General features: G+C 45.2%; 1 protein-coding gene and 1 non-coding gene across 6 annotated transcripts in view; one reads left to right on the forward strand and one right to left on the reverse strand.

Moving 5' to 3' along the window:
* The window catches only part of LOC133505657 (nucleosome-remodeling factor subunit BPTF-like), a 108,707-nt gene extending 95,675 nt beyond the window's left edge, over nucleotides 1–13,032 (reverse strand). For 2 of the 5 annotated variants that reach the window (XM_061828919.1, XM_061828917.1), the window contains exons 1-2: nucleotides 11,678–13,031; nucleotides 8,544–9,366 (exon numbers count right to left, since the gene is read on the reverse strand). In XM_061828919.1, coding sequence (XP_061684903.1) covers nucleotides 8,544–9,366; nucleotides 11,678–12,281 — 1,427 coding nt within the window. In that variant the 5' untranslated portion in view covers nucleotides 12,282–13,031. Of the gene's footprint in view, nucleotides 1–8,543; nucleotides 9,367–11,677 lie in introns of all 5 variants that reach the window. The other 3 variants (XM_061828918.1, XM_061828921.1, XM_061828920.1) reach the window with 2 other exon arrangements.
* A 171-nt stretch (nucleotides 13,033–13,203) lies between these two features.
* Nucleotides 13,204–13,285, forward strand: trnas-aga (transfer RNA serine (anticodon AGA)). Its single transcript has one exon. It is a non-coding gene; the product is annotated as a tRNA-Ser (tRNA).
* Nucleotides 13,286–14,161: the final 876 nt, after the last annotated feature.

Genomic DNA, 14,161 nt, shown 5'->3' on the forward strand with positions numbered 1-14,161 from the left:
GGTGAGATGCTGAGCAGGAGAAGTTTGGAGGAGAGGGGTTCAGGGATGATGGTGTTAAACGGAGAGCTCAAGTCCACGAACAGGATCCTCACATAGGTACCCTTGCTGTCAAGATATTCAAGGAAGAAGTGCAGACCCATATTGACAGGATGAGACCTGTTAGCTCAATAGGCAAACTGCAGTGGGTCCAGCTGAAGCCCTGTGACGTTCTTGAGGTGGTCCGGCACAAGGCATTCAAAGGACTTCATGAACACAGATGTCAAGGCAAGAGGCCTGTAGTCATCAAGACCTGAGACTGCTGCTTTTGGGGGGGGACCGGTATAATGGTGGAGCGTTTAAAGCAGGTTGGTACTTCAAGATCTTTGTGAAGACAGGAGCAAGTTGGTCTACACAGATTTTGAGGTAAGATGGGGACACAAGGTCTGGGCCCAGCGCTTTCTTGATATTTTGTTGTTTGAAGATTTGTCTAACATCGCTTTCATGTATGTTAAATGGTGGACTGGAAGGTGGTGGGGCTTGTTGGGCAGGTGGTGTGGAAGTGTCTCTTTCAAATCTGCAGGTAAAGCTATTTTGGTCGTCGGCTGCCATGCTCTTATTTTCTACAGGGGTAGAACGTTGCTTATAGTTAGCGAGCGATTGTAATCCGTGCCAAACTGCCAGTGATTTTGAGTCATTAGCGCCGAGATGTATATGAATAAATAATACATATAGTCATGCAAAAAATTATTGGTATCTCTCGCCTGCCATGATTTCATGCGATGACTGTATAAATGTATATACAACGAAGAAAATGAGTATTTGAACACCGTCTTATATTGCAAGTTCTCTCACTTATAAATCATGGAGGTCTGAAATTTTCATCATATGTGCATGTCCACTGTGAGAAAGATAAATCAAAAAAGAAAAATCAAGAAATCAGAATGTATGATTTTTTTAACGATTTATTTGTGTGATCTTTTTCTTTCGGCTTGTCCCATTAGGGGTCGCCACAGCGCGTCATCTTTTTCCATCTTAGCCTATCTTCTGCATCTCCCTCTCTAACCCCAACTGCCTTCATGTCTTCCCTCCCCACATCCATAAACCGTCTCTTTGGTCTTCCTCTTGCTCTTTTGCCTGGCAGCTCCATCCTCAGCACCCTTCCACCAATATACTCACTCTCTCGCCTCTGAACATGTCCAAACCATCGAAGTCTGCTCTCTCGAATCTTGTCTCCAAAACATCCAACTTTGGCTGTCCCTCTAATGAGCTCATTTTTAATCCTATTCAACCTGCTCACTCCAAGCGAGAACCTCAACATCTTCATTTCTGCTACCTCCAGTTCTGCTTCCTGTTGTTTCTTCAGTGCCACCGTCTCTAATCCGTACATCATCCTTTCCCCTTTCCTACCAAAAGACACACCAAGTACTCTCCTGCCTGTCTCTCTGATTACCTTGGCTGTCGTAGTCCAGTCTTCCGGGAGCTTCTGCTGTCCAACGAGAGCCTGTCTAACCACTTTCCGAAAGGCTGCACAACATTCTTCCTTTCTCAGCTTCCACCACATGGTTCTCTGCTCTACCTTTGTCTTTTTAATCTTCCCACCCACCACCAGAGTCATCCTACACACCACCATCCTATGCTGTTGAGCTACACTCTCCCCTACCACTACTTTACAGTCAGTAATCTCTTTCAGGAATAAAGTTGATGAGCCACACAATGAAGTTATAGGAAAGAGTAGTGGAGGCTAGACTCCGGGCAGAAGTAAGTGTCTGCGAGCAACAGTATGGTTTCATGCCTAGAAAGAGTACCACAGATGCATTATTTGCCTTGAGGATGCTAGTGGAAAAGTACAGAGAAGGTCTGAAGGAGCTATATTGTGTCTTTGTGGATCTAGAGAAAGCCTATGACAAACTACCAAGAGAGGAACTGTGGTACTGCATGCATAAGTCTGGTGTGGCACAGAAGTATGTTAAAATAGTACAGGACATGTATGATGGCAGCAGAACAATGGTGAGGTGTGTGGCTTAGGTGTGACAGAAGAATTTAAGGTGGAGGTGGGACTGCATCAGGGGTCAGCTCTGAGCCCCTTCCTGTTTGCAGTGGTAATGGATAGGCTGACAGATGAGGTTAGACTGGAGTCCCCAAGGACCATGATGTTCGCACATGATATTGTGATATGCAGTGAAAGCAGGGAGCATGCAGAGGAACAATTAGAAAGATGAAGACATGCACTGGAAAGGAGAGGAATAACGATTAGCCGAAGTAAAACAGAATATATGTGCGTGAATGAGAAAGGCGGAGGGGGAAGAGTGAGGCTACAGGGAAAAGAGATAGCGAGGGTGGAGGACTTCAAATATTTAGGGTCAACAATCCAGAGCAACGGTGAGTTTTGAACACCTGTCTGTCAGCTAGAATTCTGACCCTCAAAGACCTGTTAGTCCACCTTTAAAAGTCCACCTCCACTCCATGTATTATCCTGAATCAGATGCACTTGTGTGAGGTCGTTAGCTGCATAAAGACACCTGTCCACACCATACAATCAGTAAGACTCAAACTTGTCACATGGCCAAGACTAAAGAGCTGTCCAATGACAAAAGAGACAAAATTGTACAACTCCACATGGCTGGATAGGGCTACGGAGAAATTGCCAAGTAGCTCGGTGAAAAAAGGTCCACTGTTGGAGCAATCATTAGAAAATGGAAGAAGCTAAACATGACGGTCAATCTCAATCAGAGTGGAGCCCGGATATCACCTCGTGGGGTCTCAATGATCCTTAGAAAAGTGAGGAATCAGCCCAGGACTGCACGACAGGACTTGGTCAATGACCTGAAAAAGAGCTGAGACCACCGTTTCCAAAGTGACACTTCTTCTTTTCCTTTCGGCTTGTCCCGTTAGGGGTCGCCACAGCGTGTCATCTTTTGCCATCTTAGCCTATCTCCTGCATCTTCCTCTCGAACCCCAACTGCCCTCATGTCTTCCCTCACCACATCCATAAACCTTCTCTTTGGTCTTCCTCTCGCCCTTTTGCCTGGGAGCTCCATCCTCAGCATCCTTCTACCAATATACTCACTCTCTCGCCTCTGAACATGTCCAAACCATCGAAGTCTGCTCTCTCGAATCTTGTTTCCAAAACATCCAGCTTTGGCTGTCCCTCTAATGAGCTCATTTCTAATCCTATCCAACCTGGTCACTCCGAGCGAGAACCTCAACATCTTCATTTCTGCCACCTCCAGTTCAGCTTCCTGTTGTTTCTTCAGTGCCACCGTCTCTAATCCGTACATCATGGCCGGCCTCACCACTGTTTTGTAAACTTTGCCCTTCATCCTAGCAGACACTCTTCTGTCACATAACACACCAGACACCTTTCGCCAGCTGTTCCAACCTGCTTGGACCCGTTTCTTCACTTCCTGACCACACTCTCCATTGCTCTGTATTGTTGACCCCAAGTATTTGAAGTCGTCCACCCTCGCTATCTCTTCTCCCTGTAGCCTCACTCTTCCCCCTCTACTTTTCTCATTCACGCACATATATTCTGTTTTACTTCGGCTAATCTTCATTCCTCTCCTTTCCAGTGCATGTCTCCATCTTTCCAATTGTTCCTCTGCGTGCTCCCTGCTTTCACTGCATATGACAATATCATCTGCGAACATCATGGTCCAAGGGGATTCCAGTCTAACCTCATCTGTCAGCCTATCCATTACCACTGCAAACAGGAAGGGGCTCAGAGCTGATCCCTGATGCAGTCCCACCTCCACCTTAAATTCCTCTGTCACACCTAAGGCACACCTCACCATTGTTCTGCTGCCATCATACATGTCCTGTACTATTTTAACATACTTCTCTGCCACACCAGACTTACGCATGCAGTACCACAGTTCCTCTCTTGGTACTCTGTCATAGGCTTTCTCTAGATCCACAAAGACACAATGTAGCTCCTTCTGACCTTCTCTGTACTTTTCCACGAGCATCCTCAAGGCAAATAATGCATCTGTGGTACTCTTTCTAGGCATGAAACCATACTGTTGCTCGCAGATACTTACTTCTGTCCTGAGTCTAGCCTCCACTACTCTTTCCCATAACTTCATTGTGTGGCTCATCAACTTTATTCCTCTATAGTTCCCACACCTCTGAACATCCCCTTTGTTCTTAAAAATGGGAACTAGAACACTTTTCCTCCATTCTTCAGGCATCTTTTCGCCCGCTAGTATTCTGTTGAATAAGTTGGTCAAAAACTCCACAGCCATCTCTCCAAATTGCTTCCATACCTCTACCGGTATGTCATCAGGACCAACTGCCTTTCCATTTTTCATCCTTTGTAGTGCCTTTCTGACTTCCCCCTTAGTAATCATTTCCACTTCCTGGTCCTTCACTCTTGCCTCTTCAACTCTTCCTTCTCTCTCATTTTCTTCATTCATCAACTTCTCAAAGTATTCTTTCCATCTATTTAGTACACTACCGGCACCAGTCAACACATTTCCATCTCTATCCTTAATCACCCTTACCTGCTGCACATCCTTCCCATCTCTATCCCTCTGTCTGGCCAACCTGTAGAGATCCTTTTCTCCTTCTTTCGTGTCCAACCTGGTGTACATGTCTTCATATGCCTCTTGTTTAGCCTTTGCCACCTCTACCTTTGCCCTACGTCGCATCTCGATGTACTCCTTTCGCCTCTCCTCAGTCCTCTCAGTATCCCACTTCTTCTTCGCTAATCTCTTTCCTTGTATGACTCCCTGTATTTTGGGGTTCCACCACCAAGTCTCCTTCTCCCCTTTCCTACCAGATGACACACCAAGTACTCTCCTGCCTGTCTCTCTGATCACCTTGGCTGTCGTCGTCCAGTCTTCCGGGAGCTTCGGTTGTCCATCGAGAGCCTGTCTCACCTCTTTCCGGAAGGCCGCACGACATTCTTCCTTTCTCAGCTTCCACCACATGGTTCTCTGCTCTACCTTTGTCTTCTTAATCTTCCTACCCACCACCAGAATCATCCTACATACTACCATCCTATGCTGTCGAGCTACACTCTCCCCTACCACTACTTTACAGTCAGTAACCTCCTTCAGATTACATCGTCGGCACAAAATATAATCTACCTGCGTGGTTCTACCTCCGCTCTTGTAGGTCACTATATGTTCCTCCCTCTTCTGGAAATAAGTGTTCACTACAGCCATCTCCATCCTTTTTGCAAAGTCCACCACCATCTGCCCTTCAAAGTTCCTTTCCTGGATGCCGTACTTACCCATCACTTCTTCATCGCCCCTGTTTCCTTTACCAATATGTCCATTACAATCTGCACCAATCACAACTCTCTCGCTGTCTGGGATGCTCAGAACTACTTCATCTAGTTCCTTCCAGAATTTCTCTTTCAACTCTAGGTCACATCCTACCTGTGGTGCATAGCCGCTAACCACATTATACATAACACCCTCAATTTCAAATTTTAGTCTCATCACTCGATCTGATACTCTTTTTACCTCCAAGACATTCTTAGCCAGCTCTTCCTTTAAAATAACCCCTACTCCATTTCTCTTCCCATCTACTCCGTGGTAGAATAATTTAAACCCTGCTCCCAAACTTCTAGCCTTACTACCTTTCCACCTGCTCTCTTGGATGCACAGAATATCAACCTTTCTCCTAATCATCATGTCAACCAACTCCTGTGCTTTTCCTGTCATAGTCCCAACATTCAAAGTCCCTACACTCAGTTGTAGGCTCTGTGCATTCCTCTTTTTCTTCTGACGCTGGATCCGGTTTCCTCCTCTTCTTTGTCTTCGACCCACAGTAGCTGAATTTCCACCGACGCCCTGTAGGTTAGCAGTGCCGGGGGCGGGCGTTGTTAACCCAGGCCACGACCGATCCGGTATGGGATTCTTTAGATGAACGCTCATATTTGTTTGGCACAGTTTTTACGCCGGATGCCCTTCCTGACGCAACCCTCTGCATTTATCCGGGCTTTGGACCGGCCTACAGATTGCACTGGTTTGTGCCCCCATAGGGCTGCATTTGCCCCCATAGGGCTGCATTTGTGACACTAAGATGTAAAAAATTAGAGGGAACATTGTTCTCGACATTAATTTGTGTTTGCTTCATAAATGTTGGTAACAAAACAAGCCTGATCCTAAACAATCAGTATTCACCTGGAAACAGGAAATGCAAGTTAACCGTACTTAGCATGTTCGGAAGTCATGCCAAAAGCACCTGTTCGGCGTTTCTTCACATATTGCGAGCGCATTTACGTCGAAAGTCATCAACATCATTAGCCATGTCAAAGGAAATTCAGTTACAGTAAAAACATTTCTGGGATATAACACAGGGAATGTTTCTGTAGCTAACTATAAGTATGACAAGGTGATTTACTTTGACTTGATCTAAGTTCAAACGTTAGACAAGTCTGTCCATATATCTAAATACGAACGGTCATTTTCCCCGTGGTACACGTTATCTTGAAGTTAAAAACTTTTCCCCTCTAGATGCTTTAGGAAGATATAGATCAGGGGTGTCAAACTCATTTTTCTCACGGGCCACATTGTAGTTCGGGTTTCCCTCAGAGGGCCGTTTTGACTGTGAAACAATAAAAACGTTTAACCGTCTCATCATGTTTACACCATCAATTTATGAACCAGAATCTGAATCCGGTCTTGGCTTCAGCAAAGGCTGCCACGTCGGGCTCGCAGATGGCCGCGGCTGTGAACAGCGCTGCCGGCAATGGCGCACTCAGCCCCGTTCGACGACAACGCTATAAAGCACCCCGGCTCAGCGGTGTTGTGCATCGCGGATGGCGGCGGCTGTGAACAACGCCGTAAAGCGGCCCGGCTCGGCGCCATGATAAGCCACCTCCTTGTCGGACGGGGTGGCGCGTTGCAGCCGACCGCCGGCCTTGTCGGCCAGGATGGCTGGTCGCAGGGCCGGGCCGCGATGGCTCATCTCCGCCGCGGAAGTGGATCGGGCGGGGAGGCGGTTTGGCCGTGACCGCATACCATCTAAATATGGCTCGAAACAATAGGGTAATATTGCCCTGGTAACTTCACTCGGTTGTGAGATGTTTTCTTCTTCGAAAAGAGCTACCATGTCAGAAGGGGCGTTCGTCTCCCACAGTAGGGGCCACGGCGTGTTTTCAACGACGTATGTCCGGGGTGACGTCATGGACAGGAGATGCAGCCAATATGGTGACCACTTGGATGTCGAATGACACTTCCGCAACTTTGAGCATGGATGACGCGCTCTCCGCTCATATTTATTTTTTGTATCGACATTGAAGTGAATAATGTTCTATGTATTTTTCATGACAATATCTATTTTAGAATGTTTATAGGGATGCCCCTTGACCTTTAACGAGAGGGTGACCGCGGCCGTGTATTTTGAGATTTTGGGGAACAACCACTTTCCCTCAGTCAGAGCATTGAAGATGGGTCATGGCTGAGTCTTTCAACATGACAATGATCCGAAGCACACAGCCAGGAAAATCAAGGTTCTGGGTGGCCTAGCCAGTCTCCAGACCTAAACCCAATAGAAAATCTTTGGAGGGAGCTGAAACTCCATGTTTCTTTGCAACACTCCAGAAACCTGTCTGATTTAGAGACGATCTGTGTCGAGGAGTGGGCCACAATCCCCCATGCACTGTGCTCAAACCTGGTGAACAACTACAGGAAACGTTTGACCTTTGTAATTGCAAACAAAGGCTACTGTACCAAATATTAACATTAGTTGTCGCAGGTGTTAAAATACTTATTTGGAGCTGTATTCCACAAATAAATTGTTAAAAAAAAATCCTACATTGTGATTTCTGGATTTTTCTTTTTAGATTCTCTCTCTCACAGTGGACATGCAACTACAATGAAAATTTCAGACCCCTGCATGATTTCAAAGTGGGAGAACTTGCAATATAGCAGAGTGTTCAAATACTTATTTTCTTCACTGTATGTTGAGTGTTTGACAGCAGCCGTGGTGGGTGTCAGCATGGCCATGTGCCATTTCCTTATGCGCCCCGATGACGTCATACATTTAAGCCTTGTTTTTCATGCCACTTGTTGCCAGGTCGTTGTGTGTTCGTATATGCATCTGTTTTCACGAGCGCCAGCTAGCATAACTGCCTTGTCCCATGTCATAGCGTGACTGGGCCATATCAAGTCAAGTTATGTTTTCATGTTTTGCCATGTTTGATTTATAACATTGTTTGATATCAAAAAGCCTTCATGAATTTTGATTTCGTTATGCACGAGAGAGCCTGAATTAACGAGAACTGGTGAGAAAGGCAGCACCATGTGCTGGTGAAGAAGTAAATATATTGTGATATAAAAAACAAAAGCAAAAAAAAAAACTATGTGCCGACCCTAGTTCTGCAATGTAGGAAATCGGAACCACATTTTTTTAGTTTGACCTAATCAAGAAAATATCAAAATAAATATTCGAAGATACCAGCTCTGTTTATTGCTAAATTTTAAGAGTGTAAAAGAAATTTTTGAGTCCCCACAAAATTTTCCATCTTCTCTAGATATACAGAAACTGATATGTTGTGTGTAATCCTACAGAGAAATTAATTTTGACGGTCAACGTAAATATTATAGACTTACACAACAATGCGGCGGTTGAGAAACCAGTATTTGCGACTGTGCCGGTCATATCCAACTGGCAGCTGACGAAGGAAGGGTCTGGTCTTCTGTATTTCAGGGATGCAATCAGCCACACCAGGCACCTTGTGCGCCACACACACCTCGCATTGCCACTCATCCTCTGGCACTTCTTGGAGCGGAGGCTTCACACATTCCAGATGGTAAACAGCTGCACATGTCTCACAGCACAACAGGTCGCCTAGGCGGTGGCACACTCGGCAGTGGTCATCATAGGCTACCACGCCTTCAGACATGAGCTCTTCTCTGGCAATGTTAGTCGCCAGGAATTGGTCCACTAGAAACTGAAGAACTTTGATTTTACTCTCCAAGGGTTCAAACGGGTAATCGTCTCCTTCCTGGAACGGGAGAATGTGTCGGTATTCCGGGTCACTTTCACAGTATGCCCGTAAGACCTCTGGCCAGGTCATACCATCCACAAAATAAAGTGTGGAATTGACAGAATCCTTCACATCAGCAGGCCCAAAGGTGGTGTTCGAAGTGTCCTCCTCTCTGAGTATAGCCTTGAGCAGTGAGATGTGGGTCTCTGCCAGGAGCGTGCACTGCTCCTGGCTGGCTATCGCAGCGCAAAAATCCTCAAAACGGAAAGGGGAGAGCCGCAGCACTGTGCCGAAGTTGCGGAGAACCTCGTAGACAGCAGACACGTTGAGGAGCTGTGAGGTAGGAACCAGGAGGTCCTCAGAGGACTTGGGAAGTTCCAAGGGGGGAATGTCTTGTGCCTCGAAGACAGGAGACTGTGGTTGGACCACTCGACTCCTTGATCGACCTGTTGGACACAACAAAAAATGAGAGAAATAAAGACATGGTGACCAAAATGTACCAAAGTAAGACTATTCCTGTAAATTGCATTTGGGTCTCTCCTGTGACTTTTAAATTTTTCTTGGGAACATGGTTAAAATGAAATGGCTTTGTGTGGAAGGATCAAATGTGGTCATCACAGGTTCTTACGTCTTCAAAGCACTCATGACCAAAAGCTGTGCCTTTTTCGTTTGTTTTTAATAGGTGTAATTATAAGTGCAAATGGTTGTTTATTTCTGTGTGGCCTCTGATGGGCTTGCAACCATTTCAAAGTGTACTCAGCCTCCTGCCGAGGGATGGCTGAGATAGGCTCGGGCACTCCCACGACCCTTGTGAGGAAAGAGCTCAGATAACAGATGGATGGATGTTCTGCATCTTCAAGGTCAGTATCTGTTTTTCTTTTCTTTGTCACTTTAAATTATGCTTCAAATATACACTTTTTTTTTTACTAATGAGTTTACATTTTGCATTCCAGCATTGAGCGTTCCACAAATAATGTGGAGAAGGATCAGCTTGGTATGAAATAGGTAAAACAGGGTTGACTGAGTTAATTATTCTGCACCACAACAGCAAATATGTGCGCTACATGTGCAGCGTGAAACTATACTGTATGCAACATGCACTACTACGCCGTGACAGAAAATATTTCTCGCTTGTTAATTTGTCTGTGATGATTCTTAATGTGAAATCAGAAAAAGTGACATGGTGGTATGGCCAATTTCAGAACCTATTTAATCTGGAGTTCCATTCCTAAAATTGTGACATAACCCAAATTTGTAGGTAAGCGGGAATGCACTTTAGTCTATTACTAACATACACTATTCCAATAGTAGAGTCATAAATTCAGTATTACCTTGATTTTAATTTGTTCTGTGACTGGAATCGCAGCTCAATTAATCATCTCTCAAATTGTGTGAGATGTGGGTTAAATGGAAAGTTGTAGCGTTTACTGCTGCCATCTATTGGCAGCACATTTTATACTCGAACCTCAAATTTTGCCTCCCCATAAAATAAAAACAGAACAAAGCAAAAAAACGGACCCCCCCTCCCCAAAAAAAAAATAAAAAATATCACGAGTGACAGCTTGTAATTTGAGATCTTATAAGTTTGTGAACTTGAAAGTGAAGATACCGCTGTATTTGTAAGAAATCACTTGCAGGCCGTAAGTATGAAACAATCAAATAAAAAAAATGTGAAGTAATGAAATAACTGAAGCTGACTAGGAAGCATTTGTGTCATCAAAATGTGTGGACCGTGGGACAGTATCATCCTTTTCCTAATATCGACTCATATTTATCACAACAAATATAATCCTAGGGTGACTGGCCTGTAGCTAAGTAGCATGACTTTGAGATAGTATCACTTCCAAGAGGAAATAGTAAAAGAAAAAAAATCACTTTAATAAAACGTGGAGGCAGCACGGTGGATCAGCTGGTAAAGCGTTGCCCTCACAGTTCTGAGGTCCCAGGTTCAATCCCGGACCCGCCTGTGTGCAGTTTGCATGTTCTCCCCGTACAAAGTATAATCACAATCAAGGGCATTCAGAGCTAACAATGTGATGTACTAAGCAATGAGAATTTCCATAAGTAGAAGTGGATATGATGTCCACCTCATTACAGTATAGCACGGTTGGTTGCTGTGGTAACGACATGTAATGAGTTGACGTTTGCAACAAGTGGCAAAAAAGGCGCCTCTCTTCAAAACAAAGACTTGTCAAACACATTCGGGATCCTGCTGCAGGACACGCTGCTGAACTTTGCTTAGGCGTGCATAACTTTGAAGTCGTTGTTACTATCATAAATATTTTTCATGACGAGTAATACATGAGACAGCAACAACTTAAGACAGCCGTTCTTTTACAATAAATAACAACGGTTTGCCCAAAAGTGTATTTTATAAGTTGGACCTGAATTACATTAGGTGAGGACTTTCAATTGTGAAAATTCAATAAATTGCTTTTGAGTTGGGGTTTTTTTTTGCGCGTAAAACACGCTGGGAAGATGGGGTGGGGAAAACGTTAATCAGCAGAATATGCACGTCTTTGCTATACACTGACCGGAACAATGAGCTGTTCGGACAAATGTGTATGAACCACTCCAGCCGGTTGAAGCGTGGAGGATTTCTTTGCCAAACCGCGGTCAGCGGAACGCACGGTAAACAAAGGCCCGTTTCTCCGTGCAAGCTCCATTTTGAATAATGCGCCTTGCTTTGGATTTGGAGCTAAAAATAAAAGCGCCGCAATTCCCACGCGGTTCATTTGCAAAGGGACGCACGCGTACCTGGGGTGCTCCCGAGCGTGCTGTGGCTCCTTGCACTACTCTCCGTGCAGTAGCTGGCATCATCCTCATCTTCAACTGCTTGTTCCTCCACATAGTCCGAGTCGTTTGCCAAGGCCTCCTCCTCCTCTTCTTCTTCTTCAAGCCCGGACGAAGCGTTGTCGTTCAGGAGTTCGTCTTCCTCCGATCGGTAGCTTAAATTGTCGTCCTCTTCCTCGCTATTGTCGTCGTACACAACCTTGGTCGGAGGCCGCCTCCCTCCGCCTCTACTGCCGCGGCTGCCTCTCGACCCCCTGCCGCCTCTCCCTCTGCCTCCTCTGCCCCGCGATGCCGTGCTCCCCTCAGAGTCTGTGGCGGCAGGTCCAACTTTCTTGCGGCCCCGGGACGAATGAAAGTTATCTCGGCCCGAAATGTCCGTGTCCACCTCGGTGGCGGAGCCGGTGACACAACCGCCGTCGGTTAATATGCGCCCACGACCCCGTCCCCTGGCACGTCCCCGTCCCCGCATCCCTCTGCTCCTTCCACTCCGTGAGCCGCGGGCTGGCGCGGGTGAGCCGTCCCGCATCCCGACTGCCAGTTTGGGCGGCCTTCCTCTTCTGCCCCTCATTACAGGAGAGCACCTCTTCTGTTCCGCTTCAATCTCAGAGCCGCGAGACGCCAAGCGCAACGAAGAAAAACGAGGAAAGGAGACACAAACGGTTCATGCGAAAGTTCCCCAGAAGTCCCCACCAGACCACGGTCTCAATTTTGGGGCGGAAAGCTTAAAGTGAATGGCCGGTGTCCCACTCCGGGTCGCCAATCGACGCCATTTTTCTTCTTGGTTCTCTCTCCGTTGAAAACACAGAAGGCCTCAAACCTGCGTCAAGCGAACCGAAGGTCATATGGGTTTTACCGGAAGCCTAGCTTCATGACCATCAAAGTAAAATAAAGAGCGCCTCGCGACGCAAATTAAACACTCCGATAGAACATTTATATAGAGGCTAAACAATTCCACAAGATATGTCACTATACTTAAATTCCACATAAACTGCACTTTTTGCTCAATTGTTCTTCAGTCAAATCGACGTGTGCCATTCAGGAAGCACTGTATTTTTTAATCCTCACTAACTGTACACCACGAAACGCGAATGGCGCTTAATCACGTGATACACTTTTCTACAACAAACGCAATTTGCACGTTAGTTCATAAAACGAGATACACGCGCAGTGCCGACAGTGCTTTACTGGAGTTGTCTCATTGTGGTCTGGTGGACCTGAGTTGTTGAGAAGCACAGTAAATGTAGTCGCTGCATGCTTGCAGCGAGCGAGGCAAGAAGATAAACGTCGTGCACAGCCACCTGAAAGTCGTCATGAAGCCAACCTGACTTGGGAGCTAGGAAATTCCATGAATGCATAAACGTTTTCATCAAACCCGGAATTTGCCTTCCACTATACATTTGGAGCCTCTGCGTAATTTAGTGTTCTCAACATACACTGCACCCCGTTCAGTATAGGTGATATAATATATATGGTTTATCTGATCCACGCATGTTGTCGTGGCCGAGTGGTTAAGGCGATGGACTAGAAATCCATTGGGGTCTCCCCGCGTAGGTTCGAATCCTGCCGACAACGTCTTACTTTTGCCTTTCAAAGTGCATTATTTCCGTCAACAAAACTAGGGTATCATTGCGCGTAAAACGACAACCCAGAAAAAAAAAAACACGAAATCTGTTTGTTAGAGCAGAGCCAATAACATTTACTTCAAGGGGTATGCCAAACTATTCTTATAATGCTGAAATACTATAAACAGACTGTTAACAAATATCGAACTTCAACATTTGTAAGTTGAGTTCTTCCAAAGTTTGATCTTTATGGAAGTCATGTGACATCACATACAAAGAAAGCATAACTGGATTGGCTGGTTGTTGGGTTCTGACCTTAAGTAACCCTGCCTTCTTAACACTGAATTTAGACGGTGAATTTCAGACAGCGAATTGTACCTAATTGTATTTCAAATAGCGAATTGTAGCTAGTTGAATCTCAGGAGACTGAAAATATTGCATTTGAATTTTAAAGGTTGAATTTTTTTTTATATGCTGAATTTGTTAACATTGAAAAGTTTAACTGAAATATAGCTATTAAAAATATGATCACTTTGAAATAATGTGAATTTTACAACATAAAACCTTCAGTGGCATTTTTAGTTCAAATCCTAGTGGCACATTTACTTCCATAGATCTCACTTTAGGACGAATTAAAAACATTATATTGTCCTGTAAATGAAGTAAATCCATGCGCCCGCCCTCTGAATAATAAACTGTTACATTATTGTAAAAGCCCTCCTTTCTTTTCAAACTCTTTCAAAGTCTCTCCATATATTATATATATCCATCCATCACTTTTTCTGAGCCACTTATTCTCTCAAGGTTTACGGGAGTGCTGGAGCCTATCCCAGCTGTCAACATCCACAGGGCAGGGTCCACCCTGAACTGGTTGCCACACAATCGC

This window comes from Syngnathoides biaculeatus, chromosome 9 (assembly GCF_019802595.1).
Source record: "Syngnathoides biaculeatus isolate LvHL_M chromosome 9, ASM1980259v1, whole genome shotgun sequence".
NCBI classification, from domain to species: Eukaryota; Metazoa; Chordata; class Actinopteri; order Syngnathiformes; family Syngnathidae; genus Syngnathoides; species Syngnathoides biaculeatus.